This window comes from Pteropus vampyrus, unplaced genomic scaffold (genome assembly GCF_000151845.1).
Source record: "Pteropus vampyrus isolate Shadow unplaced genomic scaffold, Pvam_2.0 Scaffold11, whole genome shotgun sequence".
Classification (NCBI taxonomy): Eukaryota; Metazoa; Chordata; class Mammalia; order Chiroptera; family Pteropodidae; genus Pteropus; species Pteropus vampyrus.
In genome coordinates, this window is record NW_011888792.1 from 7,151,061 (window position 1) to 7,174,342 (window position 23,282).

At 32.9% G+C, this 23,282-nt stretch overlaps 1 protein-coding gene across 5 annotated transcripts in view; it reads right to left on the bottom strand.

Annotated features, from left to right (window-relative positions):
• Positions 1-23,282, bottom strand: part of TMEM161B (transmembrane protein 161B) — a 63,571-nt gene that overhangs the window by 33,989 nt on the left and 6,300 nt on the right. For 3 of the 5 annotated variants that reach the window (XM_023523184.1, XM_011377819.2, XM_011377829.2), the window contains 2 exons: positions 11,716-11,819; positions 527-610 (listed from right to left, as the gene is read on the bottom strand). Coding sequence is in view for 2 of the 5 variants with exons in the window: in XM_011377819.2 (XP_011376121.1) it covers positions 527-610; positions 11,716-11,819 (188 nt within the window). In the remaining 3 variants the exon portion in view is untranslated. The remainder of the gene's footprint in view (positions 1-526; positions 611-11,715; positions 11,820-23,282) is intronic. The other 2 variants (XM_023523187.1, XM_023523180.1) reach the window with 1 other exon arrangement.

Sequence of the window (23,282 nt, forward strand, 5' to 3'; positions counted from 1 at the left end):
GTGGTTCATTCAGTGAGCTTTCAGACAGTTTTCTTTATAAACTTTAAACATTGAAATAAAATTCAGCAGCTGAATTGGACCCAAGAAGTTATAATGCCCATCCCTTTTATTTAAAACATGAGGAAACACAGGTAAAAGCAGGTGAATTTGCCTGATATAATACTGAATGGAAGCCAAACCTGAAAAGAATCCAAACCAACTGATATTTTTAAATGACTTTATAGGGTAAAGACATGGGTTATGGGTCTTGCCCCATCAGCCCCCCACCAAAATTTTAATATGATGGCTATTTGTTTTCATTATTTAAACACGAAGAATAAAACTAACCATTCTTAAGTAAAATAATTACTTTTGTGCATGAAGTTTTTTAAAGGGTGATTAAATATTATTTCAGATCACAAGTTTTGATCTCAAATTTATCAACTGTTTATAGCATAATTGGTAAATGTTCCTTTAAAATACAAAATGTATTTACATAAATTGCGTCAAATATTTAACACTTTACAAGCTCAACAATATAACTTACCTATCTTTTTTGCTTTTCCCTTTTTGCTGCTTTCCTGCAAGAATTCTTAATTCTTCTTCTGTAGGATGTTGATACCATCTTAAACTAAGAAAAAAGGAATCCTTTTAAATAAAGCAATTAAAACATCAGAATAATTCATTTATTCTACAAGTAGCTATTGAGTTTCTTATTTATGAAGACACTGCTGGAAAGTATCAGGTGAAAACCCTAATCTGAAACATATATTGCTTAAGCCTTAAAAGAATTCAGATTCAAATCCATCAAACACCAAGCACTTACGAGATGTCAGACCCTGAAATGCTGTCTGTAGGTAATTCTCACAACCAACAATGTTAATACATATTAAGATGATATAGGCTTACTATTAAAAGGAAATGGAGTAAACCCTAAGACAAGCAGGCAGGAGCACATTAAAATTCTCTACCCGTCCCTTCATTTACACAAAAGGAACTGATATGTCTTAAAAAGAGAGCCTTTTGAATATCGTCAAAAATATTAGTCTTTGCTTCACTTTCCTTTCTTTCTCTCCTTTAATTTAGTTGGAGAATTCTCAAACTTTATGTGTGTAAGAATTAGAGTAAATTGTTCTATTTAACAAATCCTTTACTCTTAGCTACATCTAACCCTTGTCAGGGTTCCAACAACTGAGTATATTCATCTCTGCCACTCAGTCAAAACATCCAAACAAATCAATTATTTCCTTTCAAGCATCCATATGCTCAGTTTTACTTTCCTGTCTCACCTGAATTTCCTATCTAGCAGCCACCTAAATTTGAGATTGAAGTTTTATCTTCAATGTGCCCTCTCCATGTTTCCATTAATTCTGTTAATTCTTAAAATTCTAAACTTGCCTGCTCCCCTGGAAGGACCTTAGCGCAGACCTTCATTCAGTGTATCTTCCCCTCTAGCTGTATGACAAGATTCTAACTGGTCTCCTTGCTTTCCCCCTAGACACTCTCCTACATTTAGTTATTTTTCCATAATGCAAATATTATCAAGATACATACCTGTTTAAAACCTTTCCAAAATTCCTCACAGGGTAAAGCAGTGAGTGAGGCAACTAGGCAAGTTAGGCAAGGACTTTGACCAAGGTCTTGTTGTCACAAAAGAGAAACATAAACCTAGTATTGCCAGGCCTTCCAATTTATCAATTATGAAAAAGCCAGATTTTTAAAGTGAAATATCCCAATTAAAAAAAAAAATGTTAGCAACTGATTTGCTGTATTTAAAAACACCAAAGAACTAGCAATTTGAGTAATGACTGGAGATTTGATGTTAAGAAATTACTGTTCAAACTTTTTGGCTGTAATAATGAGATTATAGTAATTTTTTTTAAAGCTCAAGTATTTTAAAGATATACTTGAAATATCTAAGAATATTTGGGGGGGAGAGATGCAAAGGAACATAGATTAAGCAAATCAATCACTAGCTATTATGATAAGTATGTAAGAGCTCATTGTATTCACTACATATTCATTATTATTATTCTGTCTACTTTGTATATGTTTGAAAATTTCCATTAAAGTTAAAATACATATTAAAAAGCCCAAATGTGTATAGGGTTTGTGACCACCTGTTTCACGATCTGACTACTATCTACTTCACCAAACTCACCTTCAACAATTCCCCTTTGGACATGACATTCTACTAGACTAAGTGACATTTTATTTTGTTTCATCCCTTAGCGTTTGGTATACATTCTTCTCTTCGCTTGTTAACACCTATGCCCCCATCCGGCAAACTCAACATTTACCTTTTACTGTTCCTAAGGCAGTCTCCCTGTGACATAATAAAGAATATATCTGGTCACTGTCCCCAGCTCTTGGAACACAGCCTTAAAAGCCCTTGGAATGTCCTAAGCCATAGGAGGTGTCTTTGTTATGCTAATGAGAGAATTTGTGCCTCAGGACAGCTTTAAGATGAAAGCTAGTCACCAGAAATATCAACCATGTGATCAAAGTTGGAACTTTCAGCCACCTGACCTCCAGGAAGGAGAGGTGTCTGGGGATTAGGTTTAATCATTTAGCCAATGATACCCACGTGACCAATCATGCCTACCTAATAAAATTCCATAAATTCTCTGGACTCCAAAGCTCAGAGGAACTTACTGGTGGGTCAACACACTTATGTGCCTGGAGAGTGACATGCCCTAACTCCACAGACAAAGAAAATGAAAACTCTGCTCCTTTCCAAGCCTCATCCTATGTGCGATCTTTATCATAAAGCTGCAATTATTAAGTATTGCACTTTACTGAGCTCTAGTCATTTTAGCGGACTACTGAATCCGAGGGGGTTGTGAAAACACCCTAATTTGTAGCCAGTAGCCAGTTGTCAGAAATATGGGTGACCTAGGGATTCCAAGAACTGCAGCTGGCCTCTGAAGCCTGGGCAGTCTTACGGGGGACTTTGTTTTTAACCTGTGAGGTGCTAACTCCAGATAGTGTCAAATTTTAATTACAATTGGTATCAGACGAGTTAAAATGGAATATTCCCCTAACTGAAAGTAAAGATTTTATGACTCACTTGTTTTTGTATTTTTCACCTAGTACAGGTCCTGGTATATACTAAGTACTGAAAACGGATCACTGGACCAAAATGAATTCAGTTCTCCTCTTAGTTTACAGGTTTTACAATCAAATGTATATCCTAACCAAAAAGTCCCTCAACTGTAATTAACATGGGTGAGGAGGCACCTCCTGAAATTTCTACTGCAGTCCAGAATCTTAACTGACAGACAATTCTCATTATTCAGGTAGTTACGTTCTATAAAGTCGCAGCAAACACTAAGCCATTCATTCCTCCTAGAGGAATACAAGATTAGGTTCCTGTGAGCCTCTGGTCACATTTTCGTCACCGATCAATATATAACCTTGTTTTATGTGTGTTTCTGTTTAAAAATGCCTTATTTAATATATATTGTTGATTATTAAATTGAAGGTGAAAAGCGCTGTAATATATGCCTGAACAAAGCTTATCTAATAATTGTAATCAGAAGTATTATATTTTCCTGGGTTCTGTGAATATTTGTAGCCTTCTTGCATTTAGGAACACCAGACAGCAATTCAGCACTATGCTTGGGGGCCATTTTAAATAGTGAAGTCACCAACTAAAAACAAAACTATGAAAAACGTGGCACTAAACAGACAATACAAAGGACACCTGTTTACAATATTAGAGGTGAAACAATAAAGTCTCAGCTGGGAAAATGGGTATAGGGCCATTCAAATTTTTCACCACTCTGTATACATCTATGAACCACCTCTACGAACAACCTCGAAAGCGCAAGTATGGATTTTGTGGTATTTTAATAAATTTTATAAGTAAACATTAGCAAGAGGGCAAATAACAAATACAGAATCCACAAATGATGGGAATTGAGTACCTAACATTTAGAAGAACACTTAAGCCATAACTTATTTTATAAAGACTAAAATTAGTTTAGCTTTGAGAAATACTAAGTAATCAGTGAAAAGAACTCTCAGCATAAGAAACATACATGGCTTTACCTTTAAAGCCCTATAATAATAAAATATTTAAGACCCTTACATTTTCTAGGAGGCATTTTCTTTTCAAATGTACTCGCACTTGTTAATCTTATTTAGTGGACCTATTTTTCTGAAGTAGATTTCATTTAGTATTACACTTCTTATCAGACAACTCAGGTCATCTTCATTACTAATTATTTATTCAAAGTTGGAATTCAAGGATGCTGGGTGATTTTAGGGCCAATTCTAATCAGTTACTCATCTGTCCATCCGTCATTTATGGAGCCCACAATAGTGAAGAACTCCGCTAGGTAATGGAGAGATAGAATCACACACAAAAAAAGCCTATGTCCCTGCTCTCTTGATGCTTATATTTCAGTTGGGGCAGAATTTAACCTGTAAAAATACGATAAAAAATCATAAATTGGATACCGTGCAAAAGAACCAAAAAAGTGGTATGAATGAGAGACATAAGCTTTAGGTATTAGGTTAGGAAAACTCTTTGAAATGACATTTACTCAGCAATCTAAAGGATGAGAAGAACAGTGGGGAAGAGTGTTCCACATGGAGAACACCATGTCCAAAAGCACAAAAGCATGAAAGAACATAGACCACTGCAGTGACCAAAAGGCCAAAGAGGCAGTAGCACCATGTGCAAAAAGAAATATATGAGGGAGGCTGAAGAGATAAGAAGAGATTATACAAAATCTCCTGGGTGATAGTATGGAGTTTAGATTTTGTGCTAAAGTAATTGTCTTAAAACAAGAGAAAGAACATGCGTTACATTTAAAGATCTCTTTTGCTGCTCTGTGAATTAAAGGGAGGCAAGACCAGCAGGGAGATCATTGATCAACAGGTCTTGCTGATGGACTTAAAGGTAGGGAGTGAAAAAAAGTAAGGAATTGGGGATGACGTCTACATTTCCAATCTGAAGAAGATGGTACATTTTCCGAGAGAGTAGAGACAGAAGAAATCAAGAATTTAAACATGCTGAGTTTTTAAGTACCTATAAGACATTAAGTGAAAATATCAAGAGGCAACTATATGTTAGAATCTACAACTCAGAGGTAACTTGAGGTCATTACATAATTGTGGTATTTAAATCTATAAGAATTAATAAGATCTCCTAAGAAGAAAATGGTAGAAAGCTAAATAGTTAATAAGGAAGTAAGGAAGCCATTTATGAAACAATGCATGTAACAAATTTGGCTATAAAGGAAAACAGGGAAATAAGTCAAAAACTAAGGAATGAATATGAGAGGGGCTTTTTTTTTTTTTAAATGGAGGAAGAGAGACAACTGGGGTTATGACTTTTCTTTTTGTTGTTACCTTCAATGCAAGAGCCTTTTCAAAAGAATGTATGTGCTGACAGGAATAATCCAACAGAAATGAAGCAAATAATAATACATAAGAGAAGAAATGGCCAAAGAAGCGAAGTCTGAGTGGTTAGAGGGAACTGGGTACAGAGCACAAGGGCAGGAAGTGGGCCCTGACTAAAAAGGATAATTCCTTTACAGGTTAAAATTAAAATACATAAACTTAAAAAAAAAAAATGAAGGGTTGCATGTGTGGCTAGGGTTGGGGTTTAGCGGTGTGAAGATGAGAGTAATGGACTCTGGTTTCAAGACTTTAGAGTGAGGCTGAAGCAGGGACACGTAACATTTGAAGAAAAAGAATTTGAGTTGAAAAAGTTGAGCTGAAGCAAACAAAGACTTCCAGGCAGCATGGAGTGGCCATCTAAGGTCTGAGATCATGAACTCAAAACCTAGAAGTACAGTTGCACAGTTTTTTTTTCAATAGTTTAGTACTTTGTATACAGTTTGATCCCATACAACATGGTTCCCATCTTCTACATACTTTAAGTTCTGGTCTCAATTTTTAGTCTTTTATACTTTTAGTTAATATGTCTAATTCAGAAAAATGATTTCAATCTGCCTGTAACTGTTGCATTATGCCTAATATGAGCTTGGAAGACAGATACAAAAGTTTACCTTTAGATTCTGTGTAGCTGTTCATAATGGTTACCAAAATACAATTAGAGAAAAATGCTTTATGTTAATGTGTTTAAGCAAAAGGAACATAATGTAAAATTGCACATACAATATAATCACAACCATGAGGAAAAATATGAATAGAAAAGATTAGAAGGAAATACAATGAAATTTACACACTGATTATCTTTCACTGATGAGAATACAGTCCATTATCTCTTATTTTTCCTTTTTCTCAATTTGCCATGGTTTTCTACATCATAGATATGTATTGTTTTTGTAATAGGAAAAACAAATAAGTAAATAAAGAGTAAGTATTAACGGGATGTCACTAAAAAACTGAACCTCTTACATTTAAGTGTATTGATTTCAGTGTATTTTATGACATTTACCTTGGTTATTCAGTGGCTTTTTTCACTTATGTTCAGATTGTCAGTAGTATCTCAGGTAATAAAGCCAACCTAGTGTTATACACCATAAAATAACTGAAATAATTTTTCAATGACTTTCTTGTATAAACCTCTTATATAATAGCACTGAAAAAACTATGTATCAGAAAATATAGAATGTATTGACCCAAATTGTTAAAAAATTTAAGCAGCAGTTTCATTTAAAGCAAATCACTTTAAAAGTTGTCAGAAGAAAACATTTCAGAAGTTTAAAATGGAAATATGAATATGAACAAATACAGAAAAACTCAGTACTGAGAGCAAGCTAAAAAGTTTTAATACATAAACAGTAATATAAAACTCTATTTCAGAATATAAAACATAGGTCACTAAAGATAGCTTTAGTCTCCATTCTAAATCTCTATAATTCTGACAAAAAGAAAAAAAAATAGAAAACAAATACCACTTAAAACTTGAAAACCTTTCAGTACAAGTAGCTAAAATACTGTCTGTTATACATATACAGGCTTCTGTTAATTACTGAAAATTTTAATAGAATATCATGACATTCTGAAACTGGAAGTTAAAACAGCTAACGCAAGGACAGCGAGGACTCAGGCATTCCATAAGGGTAGTAGCTGAAGGTTTATATCTTTCCCTTAGATCATAGGTCCCACCTACTGTGCATTTGAATAGTATGGTTCTCTCACTAAAAGAAACTTGCAGATTCATGAAACAGGCAACATGCAAATGAGAATAGGCAAAAAGAATTAGAACAATTGAATATGAAGGTGCTGTTACACCTTCTGTACCCAATATTAGAAGAGGCAAAATCAGAATAAATCTGACCATAACATATTTTCAATGAGGGACATATGAAGGGAATTAGCAGACCAAAGTGAGAGTCTAGGGAGGCAAAGGGGTAGAGAAAAATGGGTAAGGTTTGAGCTGAACAATCAGGAAAATAGAAAGCAGGTTCAGCAAGGAAGCTATTACGGAGAAAAAGCAAAATCCTACTTCTCATGCAAACCCCACTATTCAAATGTACAAAGAATGTAACCTATCACTTACCTCTCCATGAAAAGAGGGGCCAAGCAAACTTCAAAACAAAAAGGAACTTTAATTACAATAGAAAGTAGAGAATACTTTGGCTACAAATCAGTGATATGCTGGACATGATAAAGAACTAACTTTAGGCGATCTGAGCAACTGTTGAAACAAGTGTTTGTTAGGGAAAGCAGTACACACAAAAAAGGTACAGAAACACCAACTTCCCACTTTTCTTCTCTTTGGGGGATGGAAGAAGAAATAGGGCAACCCAAGAGAACTAGATTCTTCACAGCTGAACTCACCAGTTATGGACAGATGAGTTCTTGCTACGTAAGCTCTTATTAAAGCAGGAATTCTCCTTCAACAAAATCTGATAAAAAGGCATGTAAAAAAAAGGATAACTAGTAATATTTTCTAGAAAACAAATATTTTTCTATTAAAAGAACTGGGAGAAAGAAATACGAAATATACTTTGTAATGCAGAATAAATTTAATCTCAAATGGTGAGGCGAGAGTTATAATTTGAACAGTAAATGGTATTTCTTAAAACTCTACTTCATACTTAACATGCTTCTGGTAATCAAGATCAATGTTGATGTGCCTTTTACTTTAATTTAGAATAAAAGGTGGCTATCAGTCATAGAGAAGCCATTAAAATACAGTAAGTAAAAAGAAACCATATACTATTTATATCCTGAAGGGCATCTCCTAAAAGACTAGTAAGTATAGCTAGGGGGGAAAAAAGGTAGAGAAAAGAAAATCTTAAATAAATTACTCTGGAAACTGCCAAGAAGTCAGAGTGGTTGTAGAAAAGTTTGCCTCCACCAAATTCAAAACTCTGTTCAAGTATGTCAGTTTTAGGACATGGTCTGGAGTGGATGAGCAGCCAAAAATCAACTAGACTTCCAGGGTAAGAGGCCTAGATCTGTTTCATTTTTCAGTATGTGAACATGACTAAAGTTACAACTTGTTCTCTCATTTGTAAAAATAGAGACAATATCACTTAGACACTTATCAATCCTGCTTTTACTTCCTAGGTAAAATGAAACTACATGTCCCAGTCTCCCTTGCACGGTAGCCTGAACTAGTCACAGGGCACTAGCCTTTATGTGGGTAGAAATGATACATCTACTTCTAAGCTTGGCGCCTAGAATCTCCTGATAGATCTGCAGCACCGCACCCCCTCCCCCTGTTTACTAGCCAAGGTCACAGAGAACTCCAAGGTAGAAGAATGAACAGAGTAGCCACTAGGCGAAAGAAGCCTAGAATCCATAAGTCACCACTTGAAGGATAGTTGAATCCTTGAAACACCATTTTGTGAAGGATCTACCTGCAGAGCTGCCCAATCCCTCTCTGATTCCATTTGACCCTCAATCCAGTCTGAAGAAACTTAATGAGAACTTTTATTAAAGTCAGACACGGAGATTTCTGTCATAACATACCCCAATGCATCTCCTCTCCTACTTAGCTCAGCGTATACAGATCCAAATGAGATAGCAGAAATAAAAACCCTATCAGGATGAAGTTTTATAACACTGTAAAGGTAGTATTAAACCAGGCTAAAGACTATACTGTTAAAAAAAAAAATAGAGCTACAATACTAATGGCAGTATATAAATGTTATTTAACAAGGGCCAGAAAATGAGTCAACTTTTTTATAATGAAAAATCACCAGGCTGCTAATTTATAAGCAAAAATTGCTTACTCCTTCAAGGTATTTATCTCTTCAGAAAAATGGCAGGCTTACTCTAAGTCAATATAACAGAATCAGTTACCACTTCAAACCCTCTATTCCCAAAAGAGACAGAGAGGTTGATGAGAACTATGGACAGAAATTAATTTATATGGTACAAAAAGAGAAGCCATAACTTTTAAGAAAAATATTAATACTTATTCACAATTTGAAGATATGATACTAGTGGAATAAATATTAAGAAAATAATACAGAAACTAAAAAAATGTTTCTTCTCCCAGAGTCATGATTATTAACCTATCATGGTATCTACACCTATTCACTTGAATAGTTCTATTCAATATGGTCACTTTCAAGCCAGCTTACGCTATTAAAAATTTAAAAAGTCCTCATGAGCTCCAAATCTTAAATTACTTTAAGCATTTTATAGATGAAAGAATGCCTTCAGATTTTTCTTTCTTCATCTCAGCAGCATCATTATGGTTTAAAGTGCAAACTGTCATTTCTAATCAATAAATGTTTACATGAGCAATTTATATAGATTTTTTTTTTTAGATTTTCTCAACATTAAAAGTTTCATTTCATATTACAAAATGGTTGGTAAAATAATAATTATCCCAAAAGAGTAAAATCAATGATCATATTCAATAGAGTTAGGAATGTGGCTTTATGGTCTAAAAATTTCAGGATTAACATTAAAGAAAGGTAGATAATCTAAAAAACACAAAACAAAACAAAACAAAACAAAATGGGGGAAGAAATATAACTATAGCAGTAGAGTACTAGAAAATAGTACCCTTGGATCCTGATTTGGAATTCAAGAGAACATTAACACTAAATTTAATGTTTACAAAAGCAAATCAAGAATATCAAAAAATATAAATTTCATGTTTATTTTTAAAGGTTGGGCTCCCCCTCAAATTAGTTGTATGTACATTTATGAAACATATTTGTCAAAAACGTGAAAATTTTAAATACATTATCTGAATATTAATAAAAAGAGAATCAGGTTTTCAATCTCTGAAGTTTTAGTTTTTAGCTGTGAATGTTTTATAGAAACAAATGGAAAGCAAGTTATGTTAAGAAAATGGAAACTACCTATAGATAGACAAATGGGATAAGACTGTCAAGATCTTTACAAGTCAAAAGAGATCTAGAAGTCACACTGGAAACTTCTTATAAACAGAGTACACAAATGTACAATTCTCAAAAGAAAATAAGCTTCTTTAGTGTATTTTTATCTAGTTCATTAATTCAGATTCCATCTATTTAGAATTAATGACAATTTGCCCAGCTGATATTTATCCTTTCATGATCTATGGAAAAGGATTTTTGAAAAACATGTAAAACAAGTTTATATAGGACATGATCCTATATAGTTGAAAACTAGTTATAGATAATTGATTTTTCACCTATAAATAGCTCTGTCAGAGGCTTTCAACTTTACTGTAACTTTAGTCATTATTTTGCTAATAAAATATACATTTTCAAACAGCTGTTTTCTCACACATTACATACACAAATATCAATGTTCAGAAAAAAATTTTAAGCAGTCTAAATAGTATATTTCTATATTTAAACACTGATATGGAAAAAATATAAAGAATACAGAAGAAGAATATAAATAATTAAAACTAGAAAATAAGTTTTATGGAGGAAATTTAAGCTTTGTGGATAGAATGGCCCTTAACTAAAAGTTTATTATTGTAGTATATGAAATCAATAGGAAGTTAAGAGCTATCGATTGTTTTCTAACTTCAAAAATCTGAACAAAAGAGACATACAAATCAATAACAGAATTTTATTATTTATTGAAGATGAATAATTGGAATAAAACTATAATCATGGCACCAAATCTACAACTTACCTTTTATAATTACACAGGATTTTGGCATGTATTTCTGTGTGCAGAGTTTTCCTGCTTTTGTCTTATTATGTCTCCTATATTTTTCTTTACTTTTATTTTTTTACTGTACAAATTTCAGCAAGATAACTTACCTCCTTTATGAAGGGGTTGGGATAGTAGTAAGCTATAGTGCAGTAGACAAAAGTAAAATCCTACAAAATAACTCTACCCCCTACTTACTAAATTAAAGTTTAAAATTATTTGCATTAAAACAAAGAACCCCTTAACTCATAATAAACTCTAAACCAAGTCACCAATAATAGCACACATTCTTTGAGTCATTTTTTTCCAACAATGGTGAAAATAGTTAAGCAATTCAATTTATAATTTATAATCTCATCCTCTTTTTGACCAACTTTTTAAAAAGGTAATAGAAAAGTTATGTGCTATTTTCAGTGGCCATGGACAAAAGAGGACAGAGAAGGGGGTATACAGAATTCTTGGGCATGATCCTATTATCTTTGTGCTAAATAGATAAAAAAAAAAAAAAAAAGAAAGAAAGAAAACTACTAATATCTCAAGAATAATAAGGAAGCTAGATATTTCTTATAGCATTCTTCTGTCATATTTTTAGAAAACAGGAATTAGTGCTTAACTCTCTATGAAGTTAACCAGCCTGGTAAACTAAACAGAGATTTGAAAGTGCCAGTCACAATCAGACTATCCTTGACTTACCTGCCATTACAGAGTAGCCATTGAGCAAGAGAATAGTGAGGTATAATTTTCTGCATGACACTGGCCATCACCATTGTAACGACCAACTGTATACCTATCACACCCTGTGTAAAAAAAAAAAAGAAACCAACAAGTTTAACAACGAATGAATTTAGGCATTGCAGACCACATAGGTTTAAACTTAAAACATGCAATCTCATTTTATAATCCCTTCTACAAGTTACCCAAGGGTAACATCCATGTGAACAAGTTAAATGAATTAGCATACACATTCAAAATCTACTCCCAAGAAATGCCTTCTATCATTTGAGTATCATAATGAAGTGAAAGTAGTGATTTTTTTCAGCCTTCTCCAAATTTACTCTATTCGACATACATAAAACACTAACTTGGCAAGCTTTAAAAGCAGTATGCCTATTTTTTAATTCTAGGGTGGTAGTGAATGATTAAAGAGTATTAATTATATTAAGTGTGATGGCAGAACTGTGATGGCCTGAAAGTCACTAGAAAAGAAATTTTAACTCATGCTGTTACCAACTTCCAATGGGTGGGCCTTCAACAATGTTCCAAAATCCCCTTAGTTTTTTCTCATCAATCCCTCCCTTCTTTGCCATAACAGCTAAAATTCAAACCTCCTCCTCCCTTCTCCCTCAAACTCTCCACTCAGTAGATGACACTCTTTACAGAGAAAATATGCACCATCATTGGGGAACTATCACTTGACACCAATGAGCTCACAATCACTTGTATTTACACTAGTCTTTTTACATATTCTCTAGAAATACAGCATTTCTATACAAAGCAAATCCCTACATTTGTGCTTTAGAGTTCCTCCCCTCTTTGATTTTCAGGAACCTCCATAACAGAAAAGCTTTCTTCCTATATCTTCTTTAATCTCTTCTCTAATTGAATCCTTCCAATCAGCATTGTAACATCTATAAGTCTCTTTCATCTTTCTAAAAAATAACAATAATTTTCCCTTACCCTACAGCTCTCCTCCCTCCTCATATTAACGGCCACTTTTCAAAAGACTTGTTCTCACTGCTTCTATTTTCTCATAGTCTCAACGCAGTTCCCACCTGACTTCTGCCTTCAGCTCATTCCATTTAAACACCTACCAGCAAAATAACTTCATCTTGCCAAATTATATTTCCTTATCTTAAATCTCAGCAGTCTCCCACAAGGTCTACCACATCCATTGCTATATTCCCACTATGATGATCGATTCTTTATATTCCTCTTTGGTGGCTCTCCCTCTATCCAAGCAGTCCAAAAATAAGGTTGAATTCCTACCTCAAACGTCATATACCAAACAAGTACATAAAAAATATAAAATGTTTAAAATGAAGCACTATAGCATATGGTTTAAGAACATGGATTCTACCCAAACTACTTGGAATATAATCCACCATCTATTTGCTGTGTAACTTTAACAGATAATTTAAACATTCTGTACCTCTATTTTCTCTTCTATAAAATGAAGCTAATAATTTAACCTACCTAATTAAGGTATGGTTAAGAAATTGTGCCTGGTATAGAGTAAGAAGTCAATGAGTTAATACTATTTGTTGTTATTGTCATTGTTATCACTATCATTATAGGATAACATTTGTTTTTAATGTCCAGAACGAAGGCCTCTCAAAAAATATCAGCCTATGAGAAAAAAAAGACTAAAAAAGTAAATTGAAAAAAATCAAATTTCATAGATTTTAACAAACTGTTCAATTTGTTGTTCATCATTGTAATACATGTACTACTGTGGTGTGTGTGGGATGTCCATAGTGGGGGAGGTTTTGCTCACGTGAGGACAGGGTTTTACAAGAACTCCTTATACTTTCTGATTTATTTTGCCGTGAACCTAAAACTGCTCTAAAAAATAAAATTATTAATTAAAAAAAAAAATCAGATTTCTACATAGGGAAACAATACAATGTCAAAAGACTAAATAGGAAAAAGCATTTGTAACTCACATCATAAAGAGACATTTTACTTATTAGATTGTATATAGAGAGTTCTCATAAATCAATTAGCAAAAATCCAAATGCCTAATTAAAAAAGAGGAATAAGTATGTACAGACAGCTGTCAAAAAAAAAAGTGAGTAAAAAAGGCTCTTAAACAGGACTGTTTTTCAAATGTGTTTGAAATCTATCTCAACTGTGGTTTTACTGCGGATATTTTAATACCTTAAATTCTACCAGTTGGGTTAAGGCTCAGACACTTTTATATTCCCCTAACATCAAAGGTTACCTTTACCTTTTTTCTTTCACATTTCCTATCACTTGAATTTACTATCCCATTTTCTGTGTAGTTTGTGATAGAAGTTCTGCAATCTCCATACAATGAATGCCATTTACAAAGAATTCTTTCAGGCAGAACAAGGCCAAGAAATGTATTAGCAAGTATGTCAGAAAGTTGGTCTATTTGAGATTACAGACTAAAAAGCAAAAGATAATTTTTTAGTCAGGGAAAGTTCTGTAGACAAAGTGAACCTCAATCTAGCTTTGAAAGAAGTGACAGTATCACAGAATCAAGGTCATCTAGTACAATCTCTCACAAACATATATAATAATTTATTAGAGTGTAAATTCTAATAATAGCACAAATCATACCCTAGTCACATCTAATAAATGCTCCAGATATTAAATGGTGTTTCATGAAGACTAATCTGGAAGATATATATGACGGAATGTAAGAAACTGAGAAAGAGAGGGATCCTGCCAAAGTCTCCCCTTATCCCAAATCAATGTCTAATGAGAGTGTCGGTAGACCCACTACAGAAGATGTAAACCAAATGAAAGCAAAACAAAAACCAGTAAACTGTATTGACTAGAATTAGGAATGTCAACTAGGTTTCTGCAATAATCCAAACCAGAAACGAGAAGGGTTTAAATTACAGTGGTATCTCTGGTTTCAGAAGAGAAAAGGTTATAAAGATATTGTTGCAGAATTCAAAAATGGAGGCAGAGGAAGAATTAAAAAGACCAATGCTGAGAAAGGCAAACACCATAGCATAGCTGGCAAATTATCAGTGTTGTAGTTAATGTTTGACTAAAAAACGTTCAATGCAGAAGTATAACTTCACTCCATTCCTTTACTATGCCATTTTTATCTTTTTAAATAAAGATGAAATACTTTCTCAAAATCTCATCTATGTACTGTGTTAAACATATTATTATATAACAGAAGCCTTCTTTCAATTTTCTAATAGAAGCCAATAAATCTTTTTCTAGAATGTATCTTCTGTTAGGGGACTATCTACATATGTGCTATTGAAAGAAAATGTCACTGCTCTCCCAATCAAGGAATCTACCTAATCTTTTAGAGAGGTAATTTTTAAATTATGTGGAAAATATTTCACCAAAGTTATTCCTTTTCATACTGATATAGTAAAGACTCCCTGGAACATATTTTCGAATTGGCAATCATATTATCAATTTAATACATCAATACTAAACTTAGATCAACTTTTGAGACATTACTATGCAACTGACAATTATAGTGAACATGCCACACATTAACATTTTAAAACATCAAATTATTAACTAAGAGACACAACTATCTGAAATTTAAAAACAAATTTTTAATAACCTAACTTCACTGCCCAACTTAACATCTATGTATGACAAGTTTACACAGAAGCAGAACTTTTGAAATGTTTGTCAAATTTTCTAAATATTTTTCTTTATTTTTAATTAAAAGAGAATGCTTAAATAAATATAACCATAAATAAACATAAATTTCATGAAAGAGAATTGTTACACTAGTCAGAGATGCAGTGAAGCTACAAAGCCCATCCTGGCTGAAGTCTCACACACACAACCATATCGGCCATCAATTCAAGTAGCTTTAATGGTTTTATTAACGCTTTTACTGATCACAGAGATGGTTTCATTTTGGACTCATTGCCACTAGACCCTGATTTTCTTCATAAAGAAACTGGAGAAATTCATTTATGGAATAGCTCATAAGGATCCAAGAAGGGTGAAATGCTGGGAGAACTTAGGCTTCAACCTTCCCCACATCTATTAACCCAAGGCCATGAAGAGCAAGAAAAAGTTATTTGCCTTTAGTCTCTAGAAGAATGATCATTTCAATTTCTGTCAGTACTCATTTCTAGGTAGTTTAAAAAAAAATTCTTATCAAGAAAAATTAAACAATTCTCCAAGAAATAAAATATATCAAACAACAATATTTTATCTTGCTTGTCAATACTGAAGACAAAATTCCCAAAACTTATATATATATAGGCTGCAATTTTAAAATTCTAACTTGGAATACTGTCTTCAGAGGACATGGCATTTAGCTTTGTTTCATTAAACTAGCTCTCACTGACATCTGCTTCAAAGGGGATGACAGCAGTTTTGAACCAGATACTAAAGGGCAAAATTAATGGGTTTACAATCTAACCTGAAGGTAATATGACACCTATAAAAAGTGATATGATCAGATTAGTATTCGAGAAGAATCTCTCTGGATATCGTGTAAAGAATGGATGAGGGATAGAGACCCCAGCAGCCCAAGCGAATTGCCCAGGTATGAAGAGGCCCTGTACTAAAGGTAGGACCAGTACTGTAGGAAGTAGGGATGTGACCTATTTTACTTTGATGATAAAAGCTATAAACTGCTATATATTATGTGACAAATGAGTTAAGGTCTCAGGCAAACAATGTTAACAATTACTGTAAATCCAAATTATGTCACTACAGAAATTATATTTATAAATAAAAAAAGAAAAGAAAAATCTAATTAACAAATACAGGCTATCATGTCTGCCTATCATGCATTCGATATCTTGCTGGCTGTTATCACGAACTTGACAAAAAATTTTAGAGTTTCACTTACTGTTATATCACAAATTTTTAACACAATGACATCCAGAACAGGTCAAGGCACATAGTAGGGCACTTTTTATTTGCTGAAGAATGGATGAATGAATGAATGAACGAATGGCATTACTGCAAAAGAATCTATCTTAACAGAACATGATAATCCAAGATTATATTAGGTAACGACAAATATATTGAGACGATATTGCAGCACAAAATTTCACAGTACCATGAACAAAGGGTTACAGAAATTCAAAAACTTGAATATGAAAGTTTCATAGCATAGATGAGACCTAAGGTAGAAACTGAAATTACATAGATGAAAGTTAAAAGAGAAGTCCAAGCTAAATGACAAATGTGAACATACAGTAACTATGGGACAGCAGAAAGCCTATCTCAACCAAAAAAGACTTTCTTATATGGTAAAGAACTGCAAGAAATTAGATGAAGACAATTTTAGATTGTTGAGATAAAACCAGAAGGACAGATTGTGCTGATGTGTTTTAAACAGCAGGGGTAGGAAGATGAAATTATGCAATAATATAATGCAAATAATATAAGGAAATAATAATATAAGGAAATAAATAATGCAATAATATAAGGAAAATCAGATAGCAATATGTTGATCCACTGAAGAGAAAACCTAAGACAAAGGCAGAAGCAGTTGAAACCAGGAAGGAAAAAACAAAGACCAAAGTACGTCAGAAGAAAATCTATCAAACTTTGAGTGTAGCTTGGAATAAAACTGAGGAATGTCTCAAATTTTATTTCAGAATATTTTAGTTTGGGTGACTGGCAGAACTCTAGAGCCACTGACAGGACAGTTGTAGACTGAAGGAAACTAATAAGCCTCAGAGAGACCTCAAAGACAAGATCTTGGCTACATCCTCAGCTTTTCAGAACATACAGAAAACATGTTTTGCTGATACAATCAATCTACATGAAACATTTTCTCAATTAATTTACAGTAAAACATAAACTACCGAGTGGATCGCATGTTCAAGTTCACAAAGTGTTCCATTCAATTACTGTCTTAATGATACAGTGGAAGTCAAATTATAAGCAGGCTGCTTGGTGAGTAATGATTTAGAATAAAAGGCAGCATTGAGAGGTATTAAATTTAGACAGTGTTGAAGTCTGAAGAAATATACAGACTAGCCTTTTAGAGTGTAAAATACTCTTGACCCTAACTGGTTCTGGATAATTATATTCAATTCTGGCTATTTAAACTGTTTTTCTAGACTTTCGACTGATAAAACACTTTCCAATCAATACACTCTTTCTTTAGGAAAAAAAATTCTGCAAATTATTTTCTTTTGATATGTAAATACCATTGATTTGGCTACAATCTGGTCTACCTTAGGCCTTGGAACTAATCCACACTTAAATTCAAGGTGAGAGGACAACTCATTTCTTCCATCAGGTACTGATTCTATCGAACTTTTAAAGTGTTAACCACCCCCTCACTACCACTTACAAAAAATATATGATAAGTGGTACCGTAAAGGTCAGTAACACTGTTACGGGAGCACTCTAAGAAAGGGAGTGATTAAATCTACATGGCAGAGCTGGGAATGACTGGTTCACAGAGGTGACACCTGAATTAGTCTTACAAGGTTAAGGAAGCATCTGTCTGTCAGACAGAAAAGGAATAGGAGTTTAGACAGATATACCTACCTGTACAAAGAAAGTAAATGGCATGATCCAAAATAATAAGTGGTTCCACGTGGCTAGACTTTGGAATGAGTTGCTTACAATTAACTATTCTGCGAGTATTTAGAAATAAATCCAAGATCTTAAGCCTGGAAGTAACCAAATCAAATATATTTTAGAAGGATAACTCTGCCACTATGGTGGAAAATAAAGTGGAGGGCTAAAAGCAATTGTAAGCAAAGAACTGAATTAGAAATCCACTGAAATACATAGACTGAGCTAAAACAGCCTCAAAAACAAAAGCAAAACTAAAAAGAATTAAGATTTTTCGAGAACAAAAAAGGAATTAGGTACAAGATTAGTAATTATCACGGCAAGGAAAGTATCAGTAGGTAAGAATATAACTTACATTATGTAAAGATATGATGGAAATACTGGCCATAATTATTCCTTGGAAAAACTAAGCAATAAAAGAAAACTGTGATGGTTACTAGAATGGTTTGTATACAAAAATATGTTTTTATAAGGGGGAAAAAAGTACATGCTTAAGGCAAAAGGGAAGAAACCAATACTGGAGGGTACTGAATACTCTAAAAATAAGTTAACTGTGGAAATTTAACTACTTAAGAATCAGAAATAGATGAGGTTGAAGGTGTAAGTTTAAAATATAACTTTATGAGACCTTGTTCTATTGAATAGAAGTACCAATAGGCATAGAGATAAATGAAATTTTAAAACTGAGTGGACAAAGTTTGAGAGACCTTGAAGAATAATCACACCAAGGTCAAGATTTTGGCAATGTAACTGAGAGGAGTTCTCGAAAGTTAAGAAAGTTTTGATGAACTTATACATGTGGATGGTTGAGACTCAAGCTGGGTTTCTAAAAATGATTACTTCCAATAAGTTCTTTAATAGGACTGAGGACTGTCTAGATTTAATCCAGGAAAAAAAAATTCTCCCGCATAATGCCCAAGCAGCATAAATCATGAAAAGGCAAGAATTCCTGCCCATACACCACCTCTACAATCCCAGGGTTGATTACATGGATTATTCTGGTCTTCGTCTGGTTTTATAGCATAACTCTAGCCCTTACAGACACAGTAAACTGGACTGAATGTAAGAAAGGGAAGACTTTGCAAAATAAAATGAAAATAATAAAAGGTTTTGGAAGGAAAGCGGCTAAAGAATATAAATAAGGCCATCTATTGATATTTAACAGATGTATTGATTTAATCACATGAAATACAATATTTAACTATTTTGACTTACAAAATGGCATTTCACATAGTTCAAATTAATACTACAAATTGAAATATCTATATAAGAAGGTAAAATGAGCAAATGAGAACTTTAAAACACAAATCTTTAGATTTGTTTACAGACTTAATTTGGTTTGCCAGCATCAATGTTTCATAGCACAAAATACAGACTTAATTTCTTTATAGTAAAAAATACAAGCAGAAATTTTTGCTATTTTCTAACTCAAGAGTAAGACATTTAATGCACTTTAAGGTCAAAATCATAAACCCTCAATAAAATGCCTAGGTATATCCTAAACATCTTAATTAGACCGACAACATGGTAGAATGCATGAATTTGACATAACTGTATTGAAAACAGCAGCTCCAGAATTTCTGCTGGAGATAATGATAAAGCTGTTTTTCATAATTTGATTAAATTTAAAAATAAACTTAACACATTTTCCTCAACATAAATTGATACGGCAAAATGGAATATCAACAACAAATACAGGGCAAGAATAGATACATTTTCATGGGAAAAGGAGGCATTCTAATTAAATATAATTCATAAACCATTTTGACATATTAGTGTTGAAATTAAGTTATTTATTTTAAAAGATAATTTTCCAGATACAGTAGTTTGCATGAATTATGCAGTATCTTACATAAAGCAATACCATAGTCATTAAAATGTTGATGAATGAAATATTTTTAAAGATGTTAACAAGCCACTTCATCTCTAGCCATGACATGCATAAATGTTTCATTATAGCACTGATAAGTAACAAACGAAAGGTTGAATGGAAGAGGGCATTCCTAAATTCTGCCATTCTTCTTTAACTGTATTTTCTGACATTATAGGAAATATCCCTACAGATCTATATTCGAATAAGCTATTAGTCAAAACTAATAAATTTATACTTGACATTTGCAAATCACCTTGCTCAGACCAATTCCTACTCATTCCTCAATCTTTACTTCCTCTATAAAACCTTCCTTGCTAAAAAACATATTCTTAACTCCAAAACAGCCGTTTATCATGCTCAATTGTGACCACTAATTTAAGGGTCTCTTCCCCCACTAAAACTGCATTCATCTAATTTCTTAAGTCACATCCCCACTAGCAAAGTGCCTAGAATGGCAAGCTTTCAATACAAGTTGAATATTTACCTTTTAGATGAAATGAAAGGATAAAGCATAAATTTTTCCCTCTTCACTACATTCTGGTTCCTCCTATGTGCCAAGCAATAAACTTTAGCATAAAGAAGAAAATTATTCACTTCACAATCAAAAGACAATATACTATACTTTCTACATATCTCAAGGAAGAGGTCTAACCATTTTTACAAGATAACTCTCTCAATTTAATGTGATAGGAATGTGTTACAAATACTTTCTTTTAAACTAGAAATTATAACTTTGTTAAGTATAATAATAAAGTTTCATAAAACAAAATGAAAATTAAAAAATTCAGCTTAACTCTAAATTTTAAGCCATACACAAAAGCCAAGAAATTTAATGTGCATCCCTAAGATTAACTATTAGAAAGATGCAATCATTCTGAATATTTTAATGTACTGAATAAGTAAACACACTAGGGTGATAGTAGTTCAGTCACTAACTAACTACACAGCAATTAGATAAGCCCTCTCTGGGACTCATTCCTTGTCTATAACATGACAAGAGTTGGCAAATGATCTCTGAAATCTTAAAAGATTTTATTGTTGATTATTGCAAGGTTTTAATTAAATACACAATAGATTGTTGGCACTTACATATTTACCATTTCTAAACCACCATCAAAGCCTGTGATGTGTAGTTATTGCTAACAGGAATGAATAATTATACCTTCCTCATAAGGATTAAATGAGCTAACATTTATAGGCAACCTGAAAGAAAATCACAGCTCCAAGTGAATGTAAAGGAGTACACCTAGCCCACTGTCCAGCATCCTCAACTCAATTAGTGGTTTGCTGGAATTTCTCACAGATTTGTGAATCCAAAAGTTAAACAGTTTTTTGTTTCATTCTGTTTTAATTTATCTCAGATACTCAGTCAATTCTTGTATTAAATGATTCATTCTCTTTATAATCTGAAAAATTTTTTAGTTATTATCAAGAGAAAGAACTATAATGACCGTAAATACTTCTCATATGAATGACTGAGATCCATTAAAAATCAAGAATAAGATGTTAGTTGAAATTAAATTAGAAGTTTTAATCTTAAAGAACCAATGTCTCAGTTAAAGTTATGACTTACAACGAATGTTTTACGAAGCTTTCCTATCTGTCCCTCCTGACTAGAAAACATATTTTTGTTGGAAATTAATTTTAATTCCAATTATCCGGATTCTTTTCTACTTTCTTTTTTGTCTCAAAGATTAGACTAAGAAAAGAATAGTATATTCTTTGGTATATATGAAACATCTGATCTACCTAAACTAAGCTGTCCTGATAAATGAGACAGTGAGACTTCATTGTCCTAATGTTAATTAATCTAATAGGGGAAAGATGGGGGGAGGTAGTGAGCATAAATATGAAAAGAAGTCAAATTCTACTAACAAATTTAACCACTAACAAAAGCAAAACTTTTGAGGAAAAAACATTACAGCTTCTCTTTGAGCAAGACTGTATCTGGAAAAATGATTCTAATCATGAAACACTTATACTTAAACACATATGCCCATAAACCATAAAAAATTGGAACCATTTTCTAACCAATCATTTGTACTCGTCATAAAAATGGCCAGTCTTCTTAAATGATAAAAATACTTAGTAAACATTCAAGTTAATGAAGTTTTGGTGCAGCAGAATTCTCTTTAACGACTTCTTTCAGGAAAGGAAAGCAAAAAACTATCGCATTGCTTTTTCTTTGTGGATTACTGCATTTGGGCAAACACTGGCAATCAACAGGTAAAAGATAACAAAAATCAGCTAAGCACTATGTAAAGGGCAGTCACAGATAACTATATAAAAAAATGAGCAATTCAGATTAATATTCCAAAATGCTTCTATTACTTATCACAAAGATAAAAATATTAAACTTATTTTAAAAAGAAAAAAACAGCCAGTTTTATAGTGCCTTGTTTATGATGTTAACTGATGACAGTCCATAATCATATATTTATAATACAGAATAGAACGGCTTGTTGAAGTTCCTTTTTCATAAGTCATTCCTACTTGGTGGAGAAAAGTCTCCCTTTCCCTCTCCAATGTCCCTTAATGTTCCCATGTCCTCTCTTCTTCATAATCCAAACCTCTCTACTTACAAGAATTTATTGCACAGACCCATCATCATCATCTAGAGCATCTATTTTTTTCCCTAAAGGATCTTTATGGTAAATAAAGAGGTGAAAGGAATCTGAAGTAACTTGTGACTTACTGCAGCAGTTTCAGAGTGTCTGGCGGCTGAGTAGAAAAGCCATTCATTCGTTAGTGCCATGCACAACAGTATGAGTATTTCATTTAACACTACACAAGATGTAATATTAGCTTTTAACTAGGTTGGGAAGGATTTTCCAGATATGTAGTAATCACTAATTATAACATAAATGCTACAGAAAAATGTTTTTGAAATTCAATCCTTTCATAAGTTGAAATTTATCAAAGATAAACAATAAGAGTGACACAACAGTACAGTGGCCAAACAGCCTAGGTTGAAGTCAAATTCCAATACCCTTAGCTGGATGTTTTTGCATTTTAATTTAAATGAGTTAATATAAATAGAGTAAATATTAATCACTAAGTGAATATGCCTATACAGTTATTGAGGAAAAGTAAAATTCAGTTTTATTGTTTTATCCATCTGACATACTTCTACTTATATATCCTTAAACTCCTAGTCCAA